The sequence below is a fragment of the Moschus berezovskii genome, chromosome 24, assembly GCF_049115385.1.
Source record: "Moschus berezovskii isolate FMDL1 chromosome 24, NW_MosBer_1.0, whole genome shotgun sequence".
Classification (NCBI taxonomy): Eukaryota; Metazoa; Chordata; class Mammalia; order Artiodactyla; family Moschidae; genus Moschus; species Moschus berezovskii.
The window spans coordinates 44,446,307-44,464,057 of record NC_142483.1 but is presented as its reverse complement, the minus strand read 5'-3'; the positions used below and the strand labels follow the sequence as shown (position 1 = coordinate 44,464,057).

General features: G+C 53.9%; 1 protein-coding gene across 7 annotated transcripts; it reads right to left on the bottom strand.

The window, feature by feature from the left end:
• Positions 1-1,239: 1,239 nt before the first annotated feature.
• BRPF1 (bromodomain and PHD finger containing 1) lies at positions 1,240-16,887 on the bottom strand. Of its 7 annotated transcripts, none has more exons than XM_055414407.2 (14): positions 16,450-16,878; positions 13,988-14,596; positions 9,585-10,544; positions 8,614-8,776; positions 7,954-8,085; positions 7,440-7,586; positions 6,355-6,664; positions 5,710-6,030; positions 5,102-5,386; positions 4,461-4,608; positions 3,533-3,669; positions 3,312-3,430; positions 2,803-2,957; positions 1,241-2,085 (listed from the first exon to the last, which is right to left on the bottom strand). In XM_055414407.2, the coding sequence occupies exons 2-14, from the start codon at positions 14,584-14,586 to the stop codon at positions 1,902-1,904; spliced, it is 3,660 nt and encodes a 1,219-aa protein (XP_055270382.1). In that variant the 5' UTR covers positions 14,587-14,596; positions 16,450-16,878; the 3' UTR covers positions 1,241-1,901. The 7 variants fall into 7 exon arrangements, with proteins under 7 accessions (XP_055270380.1, XP_055270385.1, XP_055270382.1 ...); XM_055414409.2 differs by having other exon boundaries at positions 7,458-7,586; positions 16,450-16,876; XM_055414405.2 differs by having other exon boundaries at positions 1,240-2,085; positions 3,312-3,669; positions 16,450-16,884.
• Between the last annotated feature and the right edge of the window lie 864 nt (positions 16,888-17,751).

Genomic DNA, 17,751 nt, shown 5'->3' with positions numbered 1-17,751 from the left:
GGGCCAGCCGAGCCCGAGATGTCTCTACAGCGTCTGGATCCCGAGGAATCTGCCTACTCCCTCACCCTCTGAGTTTCTGCCCTCCAAGGGCTTGTCCCAGAGCCTCGACACCGAGCAACCTTAGGCCTCACTGACTTCCTCATCAGAGGCCTGCCTCCTAGGATTCTGCGCGGACTGACCCATCTGGCATCACCTGCCACCTGAAAGCCCTACCGAAAGGGGCGGTAGGTCTCCTCCAGGACTGCGCCCAGCGACCCAGAGAGGCCTCAGGACCACCAACTCTGTAGCCCCAGGGCAGCCCCGTTGCCAGGGCCGGCTGCCTAGTCCAGGGAAGATGTAGCAATGTAACTTCTTCCCTCCTGGAGAAAGACACAAAACCCACAGAGACAAGAACTGTATTTGGACGGTTTCTCCCCTTCTAGCATAGTGATTCTTGGTTACTGTATCTGAATGATCAGCCTGCAGATTCCTTAAGGGACAGACTGGCAGCTGATTTATGTCTCTCCCACACATTATCTAGCAGAGGGCTGTAAACCTGGTAGCATATCAGCCCACTGCTCAGTAGCCACCAAGACCCTGGGGCTGCTTCTTGTGTTTGTCTCTTCTGTAGGACACCAGCCCTCAGATGCCTAGCACTCAAGAGGGATTCCTGGAGTAAATGTTTCAATCTGAAGAGAAGGTGTTAAGGTGGGGAATTAATGAAGAGTCACTCTGTAATCCTGCTCAGTCCCTAGCTTAACAGGGGAAGGTCACAGCTATAGTGACTCTGAAGAAGTACTTGGACCATCCAACTGGCAAAGGACTTGAAGCATCTGCAGTTCAAGAAGGCATGGGCACTAAACTCTTCCCTTCCAGCAGTTTGGCATACTGGTTACAGAACCTGCTTTGCAGATAGGCTTTTATTCAAATTCTAGCTCTGCAACTTCCTAGTTGTTGGAACTTAGGCAAGTTACTTCATTTTTCTAAACCTTGGTGTCTTTATGGAATTAACTATCCTATTAACTTTCCCCATAGTTATTGCAAGGATTATACAAAAGTGTGGATCTAAAGGTGTTTCAGCAGAGTCTACCACTCAGTGAAATACATGGGGAAAGGGAGCTGTCATATTATCTTTGTCTTACAAATGCAACAGCCAGCAACCACTTGAGCCCAATTATTTCCCATCCCTGAGGGATAGAGCCTCCCTTTTCATCCCTTTGCCCTGGCAGAAGGCAAGAACCAAGAATTCCAAACAGACCATTTATTTTCTAAGAATCAATATATTTTCTTCCTTTGAAATAAATACAAACCAGTTTGAAAGGTGGGGGATCTATGGGAAGAAGGGAAGTGGGGACAGGCCCCAGTCTTTTTTAGTACCAAATGACTCTGGCGCGACCCGGAAACGCAGTTACAAATGAGAATAATTTAAATTCTCCGCTAATTACAGTATTTACAACAGCAGGGGAGGGGGTCACCTAGTGCCCCTCTTCCGGGCTGGACAGACATCAGTCCCACTGCTAGGCTGGGCGGATGCCCGCTCTCCACACCACCTCAGGGGCCTCAGGCCACTAGGCAGTTAGGGATTCTCCCGGCACGAGTAGGCAGAGGTGGTGGGATGGCCTGTTTTACACAGTGTCCTAACCTTGGCCCACCACCCTGCGCTACAATGCCGTGAGGTCTCTGGAGCTTTCTGGCCTGTGGGACTTCCCCTCTCATTTTGCAGAGCCCCCAGGGGCCCTTGGAGTGTTCTGTACAGTCCAGCTGCACTCAGGGCGGGAGGGACCTCCCCCACCCAGCTTCCCCTGAGACTGGCCCCAAGACCAGGAATGAGTCAGTGCAGAGGCCGGTGCCACTCCAGGACAGTGAGCCAAGGGGAGGGCAGAGGTGGCAGGGCGCCGAGGGCTGGGCCGTGCTGGGCAGTGTCAGTCGCTGTCGCTGGTCTCGCTGCTCTGCTCGCCCTGCACCTTGCTGCGGTGCTGCAGGGCCCTGTGGTAGGCTATCTGCACTGACTTGCGGATGTTAGATTTCCGGCCCTCCAGCATCTTCTCCTTGTCAAGGTCCTGGTTCACGCCCAGAGGAACCAGCTTAGTCCTGGGCAGCCACTGCCTGTAGGATGAGACGAGGATCAAGTAAGTCATCTCTTATCTCTGGGAGGGCAACAAGCATCAGCCTCCCTCACTTGTTGCTTCCTTCAGAACTCCTAAGTGCCCATTCTGGGCCAGGCTCTGGTGGGAGTTACAGAAACCGAGAGATGCAGTCCCTGCCCTCCAGGAACTGCTCACAGGCTAGTGATGAAAATAGCCCAGTTGACAATCACACCAGGGGATAACCACAGGACATTTATGAGTGCAAAAAGGAGCCCTAACCTAACCTGAAATCGATACCTTGTCCCATGGGCTCCAGGCAGTCTTAACTGACATTAGATATCTTCCGTAGACAATTAACAATCACAACGAATGAGTACACTTGTAAATCTGACAGAACAGGGATCCAGAGACCCAATGATTATGTCTGCTTATCCCCCACATTTTGTCACCATGGAGGCAGAGGTGGGAAAACTAAATCTAGAAGCCACCTTAGTCTGGCTGCAGAGCCGCCCCTACATTTTTCAGTCACTCATGGTCCTGTTTTCTAGCTACAGCTGTTTGGCAGCTGCTACCCACTCCATCTCTCAGACTCGTAGCCGACAGCCTTCTGCTCAGCGATCTGCGTCCTGCAGTGCTTCGTGACCACCCCGGCTGTCAGTGCCGGAGCCCCTGGCAGCCCTGCAGCCGGGCCGCACCTGTGGCGTGAGCCACGCCAACTGTCCGCCTTCGCCCTTACCAGGTTCGCTTGTTGTCGAAGAAGAGGACGAGGTAGAGGTGCTCTCGGGCCTCCTGGGTCATCTGTTCCCCAAGTTTCAGCACCTCCAGTGGGGGCACAGGGATGGGAACCCCATGGTGGAACATACCTTCCCGGGGCATCTTTGGATCAATGATCTAAGGGTGTGATAAGACCTTGGTTAGTTCAGTCTCCTCCCCCCAGGCTTACCCTATCCAATAATTTGGAGACTACCTCTGAAGTGGGGACAGGAAAACATAATCATCTAACTAGGGTTGCAGTCCTGAGCCTCAGCTTCTTCCCATGCTGAACTATTTCAGAGCCCAAGAGGTAAAGGGAATAGAAAGGGACAGATGGAGAAACTAACGAGGGACCTCGAAGTGACTATCTGCTAAAGACTCGTGTGCTTGTGTGCTCTGCAGCTCAGCAGAGAGTAGGAGGTCTGCTGCTTTTGAGTGTATATGTCTTGGGGCTGGAAGACAAGGGGCAAGACGAGAAAAGCAGAAACCTACCAGAGCTGGGTACGATGGATAGCCTCGGCATTTGGCCCACACCAGGTCCAGAGCGTCCAGGGGGGAGTCCTCATCTTCTGATAGCCAGCCAGCTCCCCGGCCCAGGCTCTTCCTTACAACTTCACAGGAATGGGAGAGAGGGGACGGATCAGCAGCCAGGGGTCTGGCAAGGCCCTGACACCAGGCCCCCAGCGTTCCTGGCTTTGGGTGGGCGTACTTACTGCTGTGGCCCACGCCGCGGCCAGTGCCCACGGAGTAGGCCTCATTCTCAGTGCCTGAGGTATCTTCGCTGCTGTCCTCTGGGAATGTGCCCCGAGAGAAGGAGGGCTTGCCCCGGCCTTGTTTAGAAGGCGTTGTGCTGTGGACAAAAGGGATGTTCAAGAGGAAGGCGAGAGTGGGGAATGGCATGGTGGGTGTCTTCTCTTGGCCCCTAAGGTCTAAGACTTTTGGAAAGCAGAGGCTAGTTCAATAATTTCAGACTCAAGTGCCCTCAGGGATTTGGGGGTGATCTGACTGAAGTGGGCTGGATACGGCAGTAGTGATGAGTGTATGTCCTATCTAAAGGCAACAGTGGCCAGAAGTGCTAGGTCTGATTTTTAAAGGGAATACAGAAACTGGGAATTTTATGTGGCACTTCTGGGTTTGTTTGTTTTTTTTTTAAGTATCATGCTAGCCAAACAAAATACGTCTATAGGCCAAATCCAGGTCACCACGAATCAGTTTATACACTCTAAGTGTAAAGTTAAGTGTTAGTTGCTCAATCATGTCCAATTCTTTGCAGCCCCATGGACTGTAGTCTGCCAGGCTTCTCTGGCGATGGGATTTCCTAGGCAAGAATACTGGAGTGGGTTGCCATTCCCTTCTCCAGGGGATCTTTCCGAGCCAGGGATCGAAACCAGGTCTCTCACGTTGCAGGTGGATTCTTTACCATCTGAGCTACCAGGGAAGCCCTCTGTTCTAAAGCATGAACTTAACCAAGGACGGTCCCCTCTATTTCATTATGGTGACAGTCTCATCTCTTCTATTTATTTTGCAGAGAACCTTTGGTCTGAGCCATCTTAACCGAGGTGGAGATGGCTGCCACCACGCTCCCCACAGGGAAGTTTGGAAGGCCGTGCTGGAGGCAGGGTTAAACCCAGAGGCTGGTACCTGGTCCGGTCAGAGGCAGCACTGCTGCTGCTGCTGCTGCTGGACTCCGAGTCTGAGCTGCTCCGAGGAAGGCTGCAGTCGTTCCGATACACCAAGAAGCTCTTCTTCACTGGCTGGTTTCCACCGCTGAAGCCATTGGCTGGTAAGTCTTGGTTGGGGGTGGAGGGGGAGGGAAGGAATCAGTCAGTAAGATGCAGATCAGAGATCTACCGGGGGTGAGAGGGACTCAGAGCTTGGCTTTCTGTTCTGTGCTGGAAAATTCCTCCAACCTTGGCCAGCAGAGCCAGCTCTAGGCAGTGTCCACCACAGCTGGCCACAGCCCTGCCCCACCCCTCGTACTTCCCTTGGCAGTTACTAGCCTTAGGACACAAGTGGCTTAAAGGAGAGTCCCCAAGGAGAATGAGAAGAGAAAAAGTGAAGTGATAAAATGGAGGGCACCCTGGATGGGAATCTGGTTGGGTTACTGTCTCTGGGCTTCAGTTTCCCCATCTATAAAGTGAGGGGGTTGAATGACAGGCTTCCTAAGGGCCCTTCTAGCTCTGATATATTATGGGCAGATGAAGGGCTAGGTGGGAGTTATACTGGGAAGGATGGCAGCTTCGCTCACTCTATTGGAGGGGCTGGGTGATGGTGAGGCTCACCCATTGGGGGGTCTTCTGTGGATTTATCACTGTCGCTGTCTGAACTCGAACTGGGCCGAGGGCTCCTACCCCGCTTGCGCTGACGTAGGGAGCCCATGATGGGGAGCTGGGGGGGCCCCACAGGACTGCCTCCGTGGCTGGGGGTCATCTGGCTCTCCCGGTTTTTGGGGGGCCGGCCCGGCCTCTTGGGCGGTCCAGCTGTCTTCGGGTTCTTTTTGGAGAACAGAACTGAGGTTCTCCTGCCCACCTCAAGTGCGGGGGTTGAGGACATGTTGGGACCCAGGCCTGGAGCAGAGAAAGAGAGAAGGAGAGTCGGTGAGGGGCCTGAAGTGGGAAAGGCGTCTGTCTACGGTAGGCCCTGGGGATATAGGACATAACTTCAGCTAGAGTAGGGGAGATTGTTTGGAGGGCAGGGAGTTGGGAACACTGTCTCTCACACAAATAGCCAGAGAGAGGCAGTTAAGAGGCCCCTGAAGGGGGAAGGAGGGAGAAAGTGCAGCTAGCTGAGCAGGAGGGACCTCTGCCTGGGGGGGTGGCAGGGGCTGAGTGTGTGCTGCAGAGTCCAAGTCTGGCTGGCCTTGGGGTCCATCGTGCCATGGGGTTCAGACCTTTGCTTGTCTCCTGGCTGCTGCTCTCCTCGGCGGCACTGTCTGTCTGCCCGTCCTTGTCACAGGCCGCTGGGTGGGGTGTCAGGCTGCCCCGGCTGGAGGGGCCGTGGCGTTCAGGCCCATCCCGTCCAGTCTCGCGCTGGTGGGCAAGCTTCCTCCGCAGCGCCGTCATCTCTTTCTTGATCATCTTGGCGCGCCGAGAGCGGCCCACGCTCTGCTTGCTGGCGTTCACCTCATCCAGCCGTTCAAGCAGCAACTTTAGCTGCTCTTCCACTGGCAGGTGCTTCTGGTTCTCTAGCAGGACCAGCCGCTCTTCCTCTGCTGCAGGGGGGTGGAACAGGGGATGAGAGGTCAGTCTCAGGGCAGCCTTCTGGGCCCCATGAACCTGGGCAGGCAACCAGCAAGTCACTCTGCTCCCCTCCGCTTCTCACCAGGAGCGGCTGTAAAACAGTGGCACCGAGATGTGGCAAGGCGGGGGTCGCTCTCCATTCACCCAGTCTGGCTTCGAGAGCATTCCTGGGGCGAGCACGCCACTGCTCAGACTAGCTGCTTCCTGCCTACACTGCCTGCTCCCAGGAGGGGACTTTTGGAAAGCTGTTCATCCCTGGCATTGGCCTCTACGTGTATGTGTGACTTATCACCCACCATCTTCGGTGTGGTGTGGGGCCTCGTCTCCAGTCAGGCTGTGGGGAATATGCATGCCCGTCTCAAAGTCAATGCCCATTTTTTCTGCCTGGCGCCGGGCCTGGCGGAGCACCGCGCCACCCTGCTCACGGAGCCGCACTGCTGCCCGGTAGAAGATGGTATCCTTGGCATTATACTTGAGGCAGTTGCTGACGATGAGGTTGAAGTCCTCCTCAAAATCATCAAAGTTCAGGTAGCGGTAAGCCTCCAAGTTCTGCTTCATCGTGAAAAAGTCCATAGGCTTTTTGATGTGGTCGAGGTAGTCAGGTACCTGGGAGAACACGGGAGGCGTAGCTAAGTGGAGATGTGTTCCTCACTCCCCCTGAACCCCTGTTCCTAACAACCTCCCTTGAAATGCATCCAGCAACCTCCTCCTCCTACAGTCAGAGGCAGGCATACAGCACAGGGGAAAGAAAGCCGGATTCTAGTCTGGACTTTTCTAGTCACAAGCTGTGTGACCTTGGCAAGCCTCTTAGCCTCTCTGGGCCTTCTTTTCCTTGCTTGGAAAACAGTAATGCAATTACAGCCAAATCCTAGAGCCACATGAGGTTTTAATAAGAAAATGGCTAGGGGGATCCTCTGGAAGTAACACCACCCTGCATTCCTATAGCTCTTTTTACTTATCAGTAAGCCATGTAAAGAGACTGCTGCCTCAGGTCTCTCATTTGATACCTTTTAGAGAGAAGAGTCTGCCAGTCAGGACCTAGGGCTTCAGAGATGGTTCTTTAGGTGCTGAGCCTTCTAAATTCTCCGTTCTAGGGTTCAGCACCCGCAAAGTGTCTTCCTGCCCTGGGCTTATTCACTTGGCAGACTCAGTCCCTGCCTCTGGGGAAGGAGTGCAGACTGCCTCCCATTCTGGGCCCTTGAGGTACGACAGGGACAAGACAGAGTCCAGGTGATGCCTGTGGTTCCGGTTCATCCCGGAGCCCCAGAGCCACCAGCCCCTCTCTTCGTGGTCCCCTCCTAGCCCCTGGCCCAGACCTGCGGCAAGGGTCCATCTGGGAGAGGAACAGAAAGAAGGTGGGGTGAGGGGAAGGGATTCTTACTTCGTCCAATTCGGTTACCTCAGAGAGAGGGACCGGCTCGCTGAAGATGTTGCCCGTGTCCTTCTCTTGGAGCTGCTCCAAGGTTTTTCGAAGGAGGATGAGGAAAGGGGTCAGCTGCATCTCCATGGCGATCTGCTGGACCTTGATCTGACACACATAAAGGCCCCATCAGCCAGGCCTAGGCTGGTCCCTAGGCGGAGAGGGCTGTAGCTGGTGTGGGAACTCGCCTTCCTTCCTACCCTACACTGCTGGGTGCACTTCACTACTGTGGACTTCCCCTTCCTTGAACTCCCAGCACCGGCTACCTGCATCACATCATTTAGGAGTCCATTCATAAAACTCTCCTGTGACATTCTGCTTCTGATGAGCCTGAGAGCTAACTGAGCTCCAGGTTACCTGACTCTCACATTAGCTTTGGCACTTCCCGGCCAGGGAACACATACTTTTCTGTGTTTTCTGTTTTCCTGGGTCTGTTTTCTCCACTGTGAAAAAGAGCTGGTCCAGGAGCACTCACCGTCTCCCTTTTGAGTTTCTCCCGCTTGCGAATCAGCTCCACCAGCAGCCGTGCTCGCTCTAGGTCATGCCGAAGCCGCTGCCAGGACTTAAGCTGTTCTTTGAGGGCCCAGTTCTTATCCTCGGAATCTCTCTGAAGAGGCAAAAGGGGGATCAGGAGATGATGAGAGAGCCAGAGGCAACGAGAGCCCAGGAAACTTGGGTCAAGGGCAGGAAAACCAAAGTTGGGAGTACAGTGATCTCTTGGTAGGCTTGCCAGCTAAAATGGAAGCTCTGCAACCCACTGTGGCTGTTGAGCCCAGTAGAGTTGGTGCTCGGTATATGCTTGTTGTGAATGAAAGGATGAACACAAGGAATAATGCATGAAGGATAATGTGTAAGGATCTCACCCTTAGCCTGATTTGAGGTCTAGTTTAAAGGAACAAACAGCCCAAGCCCTCAGGCATTGGAAATTGCAGTCACAAATCTCTGTTCTCGGGACTGCCCTGGTGTTCCAGTAGTTAAGACTCCGTGCTTCCAATGCAGGGAGCATGGGTTCAATCCCTGGTTGGGGAACTAAGATGCCACATGCTGGGTGGTACAGAAAAACAAGCCAAGGATGTCTCTGTCCTCGTCCCCCTGGCATCAGTTCCCAGAGCCCACAGGGAATCTGACATAGTACCCCGACTTGGTCACAGTTCCTCTGAGATTGCAGGTGGGTCTGCAGGCGACGCAGCAGCGGGACCCCATTCCGCGACTGCCTCTTCAGCGTCCAGTAGCTGTGCAGCCTCTGCATGAATTGGCTCTTCCTTTGGATGGTCAGGCGGTTAGTGATTTTACTGAGCCTGGGAAACAGGAGAACAAAGAGAAAAAAAACCTCTTGGGCCTTGATTTTCTCACAGAGAACAGGGGTCTGTGGCCCATGAGAGTTTCTGAGTGGGGCTGAATAGGGAATAAATCTATTGTCAAGAAGGCCTGTGACACTGGGCTAGGGCAAAGAAGAGCAAACACAGCTGGCTGTCAAGGGCACCTCAGAGACAGGAAGCCAAGCTCCCAGTATTAACCCTGTTCTCCGAGGGGGTGAGCGAGCCTGGCCCCTAAGACTGCTTATTGTCACTGCAGCCCTGAGTACTAACTGTCCCTGGGACACCAACTCGGACTGAGCCGGGGAAGGTTTTAAGATGAAGTACTACAACATAGCAGTCAACTACAGGAAACGGTCTAGGCAGCACAAGAGACAGTAAAAAGTAACTGATGCTCACAGCCCTCACTTGTGGCCATAACACAACTCCTTGAGCATTTCCTTCCCTCTTTTCCATTCTGTTCTCCCTTCAGAGTCAGACTATTTCTTCCACTGTGGCTGGTGGCTACTCCATCACCTTACTTCCTAACTTGCACCACCCCAGCAATATGGAGGGCAGTTTCAAATACACCTGCCAAGTCGGCCAGAGAAGAGCTAAAGTCTCTGGTGGTTCCTAACGTAAGTCAGGTGACATGCTAGAGCTAATCTCTTTTGAGATTAAAAACAACCACCACCTCTAAGTAGTTCCTGACAGGAAGAAGAAAACCCAAGCCTGTCACTCCACTCAGGGGACTGTCAGTCTCCAACAGGACTTCTTCCCTCCCTGGCCCGCCCACCTGCTCCCCCCATACCTGTGTGGTGGGATGCAAGGCACAGACACCACAGGGGCCGCTGCCCGTTTCTCTGCCAGGATCTTCCGCGCCTTCTTCATCTTGATCCGGGACTTGGCCTTGGCCTTCTTGACCTTCTCTGAGCTCCAACTCTTACCCTCATCTTCCTCCTCCTCCTCCTCCTCCTCCCCTTCGCTGTGGGACAGGGCAGGCAGGCGGCGCGCTGAACCTGGGGGTGTGTGGATGTCGCAGTAGGCGGTCTTGCGGACGCTGAAGGAGGTGCCATTGGCACCTGTCTCCCGCACAGGCTCCATCTTCATGTAAAGGCCAGCCTGTTGGGCACACGTCACATGGAAGGCTGTGTAGCAGTTGGCCTTGTGGCACTGGATGCAGGCCCCTGAGCCCCGCTGTTTGCAAATGTAGCAGGTCAGCTTCCAGCGTGCGGGCGGGATGTGCTCAATGCTGTCAATGGGCTCCAGGAAGACTGTGTTGGCAAAGCAGACCTCAGGGATCCAGAGGGCACACACCACGTGGGCCCAGCGCCCATCGTCTGTCTGCTTGAAGGCACCACCCTTGTTGGGGCACAGGGCGCAGTCCACAGCGCGGGAGGGCGACTGCAGGCAGCGGCGGCACAGCCACTGGCCCTCAGGGATGTAGGGGACACCGTAGCACTCCTGGTGCACGGCCAGGTTGCACATGTCACAGAAGAGGATGACGTTGCTGTTCTGGCACTCGCCGTCATTGCAGATACAGCACACAGCATCCTCATCTACAAGCGCGTTGGGGTCGCCTTTATTGTGGCTCTCAAAGTACGACTCCTTCTCCAGCCGGTCCATTAAGTACTCAAAGATCTCCTGCGGAATGGGACTCACACCCTCCGTCTTCCGCCGCTCGTTCATGATATCTAGCCAGATGTAGTCCTCCTCATCCATGTCGTACTCAACCTCCTCATCCAGCTCCTCCGCCGACTTCTCAATATACCTGCAGTGCACACAGGCAGCTCGGCATCAGAAGGTTGCGCTTTCCCTCCCTTAAAGAACGTGCGTTACATCTGTGGAGCACTCACCCTGTTCCACGCCCGGGCCTTGATGTGTATGTTGTCTCATTCTAGCCTCACCTTTACTCCAGGCACCGTAAGGCCTGTCATCATTCTTGTGCCGAAAAGGAAACCTAACGTTTGGGGCAGTGATTTCACTTGGCCCAGCTCTCTTGTGAGAAAGTGGAAGAGCTGGGATACGAACCCAGGCATTCCGAGCTCAAAGCTCACGTCCTAGCTGCCACACTGCCTCCACTGAGATGCAGAGGCTCAGCAAGATTCTGAAAGGAGAAGGATGGAGCGGCTAGGACCCCTGATTGCAGTGGTCTGGGTGATGGTACAAAGAGTCAGGGGCAGGAAGGTCCTCAGTTTTCACTTGCCAATTTACATTTGTTTGAGTACCAGCTGGCTGTATCCTGAATGGAGCTGCTGGAGGTCTTCTCTCAGCTGGTGCAGCAGCAGCTCAGGGCTCCCTCAGAATCTAGGTACTCTTTGCTCTCTGGAAAGCCTTGGGAGATAACAGTCAGGATAGCTAATATTTACTGAGCATTTACTCTGACCGGACATTGTGCTAAATTATCACAGTTATCTTCCCCACAGTCCTTGGGTCAATGTTCTTCTTGCCCTCACTTTATAGAGGAGGAAACCGGGAGCTTTGGGAAGTTAAGTGCCCCACAAAGGTGGTTCACACAACCAGGAACTGGCAGAGATAGGATTCAAACTCCACTCCATGGCACTCACTGGGCCCGCGGGACTGCAGCCAGGGGTGGCTCCAGGCGCCTGGGATACACAGTAGGCTCCCCACTCCCCTGCCGTACGCACTCCAGGTGGCCTGATTCTGCTATCATAAAGCTACAGAGAGCAACGACGGAAAAGAACACAGCTTTGGCCTCTAACACACCTGGAGTTAGGTCCTGGCTCTGTTACTGTGGGACATCCAGGACATCCCTGCTCTTTTCTAAACCTCAGTTTTATTGATGAGAGAATGAGGATAATACCCTTCATTTCCTAAGACGTCAGAATTAAATGCAATAAATTAAAAATGAATGGGCTAAATGAAGTGGTACACAGCAGGCCCTATATAAACGTTAGTTCCCAGGCCTCCACTCTGCTCTCCATAAGGAAAATGCGACTCCGCAAGCTGGAGCAGGCCAGGCAAGCACAGGCTCCGGAGCTATGCTCTGGGTGACAGCAAGCAAGTGAGCTAACCTCTCAGGGCCTTGGTTTCCACATCTGTAAAGTGGTGATATTACGTTGAACCTCTTTCACACAGCTGTTGGGAACATTAGCTGAGTTAATATAGATAAAGTGCTCAGAACAGTACCTGGAGCAAGTACTCAATAAATGTCAGCTTGATTATTAGCTTTGGTATAGCTCTGCCCGACCCTGTCTTGCATTATAACTGTTTTTGCGTCTTAACCCCTGCACTATGTGGACAGAGGCAAGGACCATGTCTGATTAACCACACAGAAAGAGGCAGTCAGTACTGTTCATCTGAGGACATTTTGAGAGTGGAAGGGAGGAGAGACTAAAGTGCTGTGTCTGTCGGAAGCAGCTTCTTGCTTAGCCCTTCACCTCGTCCCCGAGGTGACTGCAACATCTTCATCCTTGAAGAAGGGTGTGGCTCAGGGCTAGTGTGAACCATCTGGCCCATTCCAGGCCTTGGCGCCAGCTCTCGACCTTTTCTCCGCCATGACATGCATAACATTATGTGACGGTGCACAGCGCACTCCCACAGTGCACTCAGATTACAGGCTGTGGCGCAGATAAGGTAGGCTGTGTGTCATGTGCGATTCCTGACACACCAGCTGACACGCCACCCTCCCTCTCCCCCTCAAGAAAGTTTATCAGATGCGCACAAGAGCCAGTGGTGCTGTTAGAGAGATGACCTCAAATCTTCTCACGTTTACATAAAAAGTAAATCATTTCCAAAACAGGCAGTTCTGCTAACAGTAGTAACAAATTAGGTGCAACACACCTCCCAACTGATTGCAGGGGACCAACTGAGAGCTTCTGCCTGGAGAACAGATCTGATCCACAGGAGGAAGAGTGACTCTGAGTGGAAGGATGAAGAAAACGACCGGGAGCTAAGCTGTGCTGCGTAAGGGAGCAGGGAGTGCTGAAGAGTCATGAGGGGAGAGGGCAGGCACGGAGAGGGGTCTGTGTGCTGGGAGGTGGGCATGGCAGTGAGCCTAACAGATAAGAGACAGTGAAAAGCCAGAAGGACGTGGAGCTGGGCTGGACAGATGGAAGGATGGAAGAGAGGAGGAAGACAGGCTGGCATGTGAACAGGGGTGAGAGGAAAGAAAATCACTTGAGTGCCCCAAAATTTGCTTGGAAAGAACTGAGATTTAGGACTTACTATTGCACTTTTGGCAAAAACTACCTTTCACATAAAAACCTTTCTAAGAAGTCCTTGTCAGAGATCAGGCCTTCTGATTAGCTGATACCAAAGACAGCTCCTTAACTAACGCACCCAAGTGCCCTCTTTGACTTGGATGCCAAGACTCACAGAATGAAGTTTCACACTTGGTGTTTATTCCATCCTTCAGCTAGGGTTTCTGAATGTAGTTTCACCACCATACTTTCCCCACTCCATTTTTTTACCTCCTGTTGGGAAGGAATTTAGCCTTTCGACTGTGATTTTTATTAGGAGCCACTGTGACAAATTTTTGGAAGGAAGTGGGATACCAAGAAACAGTTAAATGAAATAAAAGGGTTCTTAGAGGAGTATGAAACATAGGTGATGAAAACACTGCTTCTGTATGCTAAAGGATGGGTGACAATAACTGGACAAGTAATGGAGAAATTACTTATGCAAGTTTACAAATAGCTTTTAGGGCTCTATGAAGTCAGTGTCCCTAGTCTTCCACATTGAGGCTAGCAGAGGAATATTATACCTGCACTGCAGATGGGATCACTGGAACACCAAAAGCCAGACAGATGACTTTCCCAAGGTCACGGTGATGGAGTAGAAAGGGTCAAGAACAACAAATGGGACCCTTTGATACTGTAGAAATAGTGCCACTTTGGAGTCAGAGGAATATGGGTTTGAATCCCAGTTCAGCTATCTACTGGCACGTGACTGCTCATAAGTCTGGTCCTTCTTCTGGCCTGTTGTTTCCTCACCCGTGAACAATACCTACCTGAGCGAGTTGAGACAATAAGACAAGGGAATGGCTATAAAGAGCCCCGGGCAGGGTCCGGCATGTGGCAGTGTACAGGAAGTGCCATCACCGCTAGGTGGGGCACATCTGCCTTGGCAGGGCCAGTGTGTTGCTGCTATGCTTTACCTCTGCCATTTCCTATCTGTTGCTTGTCACCTGTCTTTGGCTCCTAAGCCCTGCTTGACCAGTTTTCCAGAGTTGGGAGGTGGAGGTGGCCTTACCGGTAATAGGAAGTCGGCCGGGGCGGGGCATCAGGGGTATCCTGCTCCAATTCCCGGTAGACCACCTCTGGCAGCTTGGGAGTGGTGCTTGCAGAAGCATTGTGGTGGTGGTGATGATTGGAGTCCTTGCGTTTCTCCTTGTTCTTATGCTTGCCTGACTTGGGAGTAGCGGCCGGTGTCTCAGTGTTCTCCTTATTGCTGCCGTTCTCAGGGGCCTCCTCGGGGGCCTCCTCATCCTCAGACACCACATCCAGGTTGTCAAAGATGCTGATGCGGTGCACGCGGCCGTGCAAGTCCACTTCCACCATGCGCTGGGCCTGTGCGTAACTCATCACCTCACGGCTGGGTGACTGGGATACCTCTGAGGGGCTGGGGGACTGCTTGTTGGCTGGGCGTGACTGGCGCCCCTTCTTCTTGTGCTTTCGGAGTGGAGTCTGCTGTGGGGGCGGTGGGTTGTCATGGTCATAGTGGTACAGATGGTACTCAATCCCACTGTAACTCTTGTAGACCTTGCGGCAGGTCTCCACGGGGCACTCATAGGGTGGCTTAGTTGCCCGCAAGTTATGGCAGAAAGTCTTCACGTCAAAGTCCACCCCCATGCTGTCACATCTAGAATGTACAGATCAGTTAGTGTAGGCCCGGGCCACCCACTCGGCTCTCTCCAGCCCTCCCTCTCCCCAAGGGTCCTGGCCAGCCAACCTCTACAGCAGTTCCAAATGCCATCTCGTCCACACCATGGCCATGGTCTTGGCATTATTACCTCTGGTCTGATCATCCTGCCCTATGTCTCAGTTCTAGCTTTTTCTCACATAAATGGGTCCAGAATGATCTTTCTACTAAGTAGCATTAATCCTATCAGTGTCTTGATTAGAAGCCTCCTGATGCTCCCCATTGATTTCAGGATAATATCCACATTCCTTATGATGACAGTCAGGGTGTTCCTTTCATTCTGTGGCCTTAGCCTTCCTTTCTAGATCCCTCTTTTCACCAGTTATAGCTGTATTTCTGTCTAACCAGGGCAACTTGTCATTCCCTGAATGTTACCAGCTCTCATTCCTGCAAAATGATCTCTATTTAGAATGCCTTCCACCCTCCCTGATTAGTGAGCTCCTACTCATTCTTCAAAACATGGCTCAAATGTCACTTCTGTTATGATTTCTTCGTCTATCTCACAGAGAGCTGTGTTTCCACAGCATTTCATCCTCACCTCCACCACAGCACTCACCACACTGAAAGTTCTCTGTCTCCTTTCACTAGACTGGGAGCTGTACAGTGCAGACACCAGAGCCTACCCACTTCCATAGCCCCAGAACCTGGCATGCAATATTGTTTTGGCAAATGAATAAATAATTTGTTGAATGAAGGGATCACCAGATTAGGGACTGAGATGGATGAAGGCTAGTTTCAGCCCATGCAGAAGTTTGAATCAGTGGCCAAAATGATTTGGTCCTGGACTCCAGCAGAAACAAATGGATGACAGAAAGAATCGGAGACTTTCTGAGGCCTCTGGGGTAAGCCTATGCCCTGGCCCTGGGGAAGACACCAGGCCTTAAGAGTACAAACAGGAACATGGCAGTCCAGACACACTCAGCTCCATGCTGGTCCTTAGAGCCCTCCCTTCCTTCTCTCCAGTGTTCCTGGGTGAGTGGAGACAGCAGATGGCACCAGCCCCCAGGAAGCCCAGCTTGGTCAGAGGCTGCCCCAATTTCTCCAGGCCTAGCTGAATTCAACAATTTAACTATGGGTTGGGCACCATTCCAGGCAAAGCCACCCTGAGCTCCCTGACTAACAAGAGTTCTTCTCCTGTGACTTAACCCAGCCAGTGAACTGCTCCAGCCACTCTGTCCAAGCACCTGATTGCCATTTCATGAAAACTACTTAAACTGCCCTTACTTCCTACCTGTGGCTATCTTTAAACAAACCAATCAGAAGCACAAACTCTACTGTTTCAATGAGTCCCTGGTGAAGGCTGCAGCTCTGCTGCCCTAGCTCCCTAAGCAGCACAGAGCCCCCGGCAAATGTTCCGCTGGGACTCAGCAGCAGATGCACAGAGAAGAGACACGGAAACTTAGACCCGAAAGTCCGTGGGGAGGGCCCCAGGCCCTGGGGTATGACGACCGCATCTGCCCAAGGCTCTCAGGGGGCTGGAGGAAGTAGGGGGCGGAGGCCAGAGGGATCAGGCCAGGCCCAGGCGGTACCCGCAGCCCTCTCCCGGATGCGGCGACGTTTCCCCTTGATCAAAGTGTAGAAGTTGAACAAGGCTCTTCTCCTGCCATTGACCCAGGCAACCCCGAAGGGATACACTGTTGCCCAGGGATGCGGGCTGGGGGCGAATGCACTGTCAGTTCTTCCGGTTGGAGTGGCTCGACCCTCGGGCCGGGCAGTTTCAGTGCTTGCCCCACGAAACTAGCCTACCCCTTCCCGGCTTGCCACTCCCGCCCTGATCCCTGGCCCGCACTCACCGGCCACCTCGAGTCCGGGCTCATCGCCGGGGACGCCCGCCGGGGCTCCGACCCCACTTAGGGAGGCCGGCGGGGAAAGACGGGCCGGGGAGGGAGAGCCCCAATTCCGGAGACTGCAGACCACGCCACCCCGACCCCCTGCCGCCCCACGCTCTGGCCCGGCTCCCTGGGATTCCCGCGCTGACCCCTGCCGCTCCCAGTCCCGCCGGCGCCCGAGCGTCTCAATTCCGGCGGCCGCCGCCCCTTTCGAAGGCCGCTAGGTTGCCGGGTCTCGGGACCCGGCGCCGCCGGAACAATGGAGGCTCCCGGAGGCAGCGCGGGGACGGCGGCGGCGGAGACGGTGGCGGCAAAGGCAGTGGCAGCGGCGGCGGCAGCAGCAGCGGCGACGGCGTCTGCGCAGGGTAAACTCGGCGCCGTGGCGCTGCCGAACTGCACTTTCGCCACAGATCCCCGCCCGCCCGCTGAGGCTCGAGAGGCCATTCTCTGGGATTCGGAAGGGCCCCTGGACACCTTACAGGGCTTTTCTAGCGCTTCCATCTTAGAGTTGAGTTTCTGGAGACAGAAGTTGCGATATTCGGGATCCGGAGTGGTCGGGCCGTTTGTAGCGAATCTGCTGGCACGGACGGTGAGCGCGGGACTGGGCGTAAGGAGCCCGCCCTTCTCCCTTCCCCCTCTGCCTCTCCCCCCGCCTCCCTCCCTCCTGCTGGCGCCGCGGCTGCGGTAGGGACCTGGCCTTGGTCTCCGAGGAAGGCGGCGAGGCGGGGCCGGAGCCTCGGGGCGGGGCTGGGGGCAGGGCCAGGAGCAAGAGGGACGCGGACTGCAGCCTAAGGGGCACCGGGAGTTATGGGTAGGGGCGGGGCGGGGCTGGAAGAGAATAAACCAATCTATGGGGCGGGGCTTGCGGAGAGTGGGCGGGGCCATCTGTGAAGCAGGCCCCAGTAAGGAGAATAGGAACTGAACCGGGGGTGAGGGGTGGGACCAAACAGAAGAGGGGGCCTCAGAAAAGAAAGGGCGGGGCTTTGGATGGGCTTGGAACTTGGAGCTGGGCTGGGGAGAGGATAGAGCTGGGAAAAGCCACGCGAGGCTGAAGGGAAAGGGCGGGGCTTGGAAAAGGTAAAAGGGCAGGGCTGGAGGAAAGGTGTGGATCTGTAAGTAGCGGCCTGATTGGGGGCGGTGCAAAATGCTGGTTGGGTGTAAAACGGACTGTGTAAGTAAAATAAGATTCAAATACTGGAACCTTGTAGGTAGGCGGGGAAAGGCTTCATGATGTCAAAAGAGCTACTTTTAACGTGAGTGGGTCAT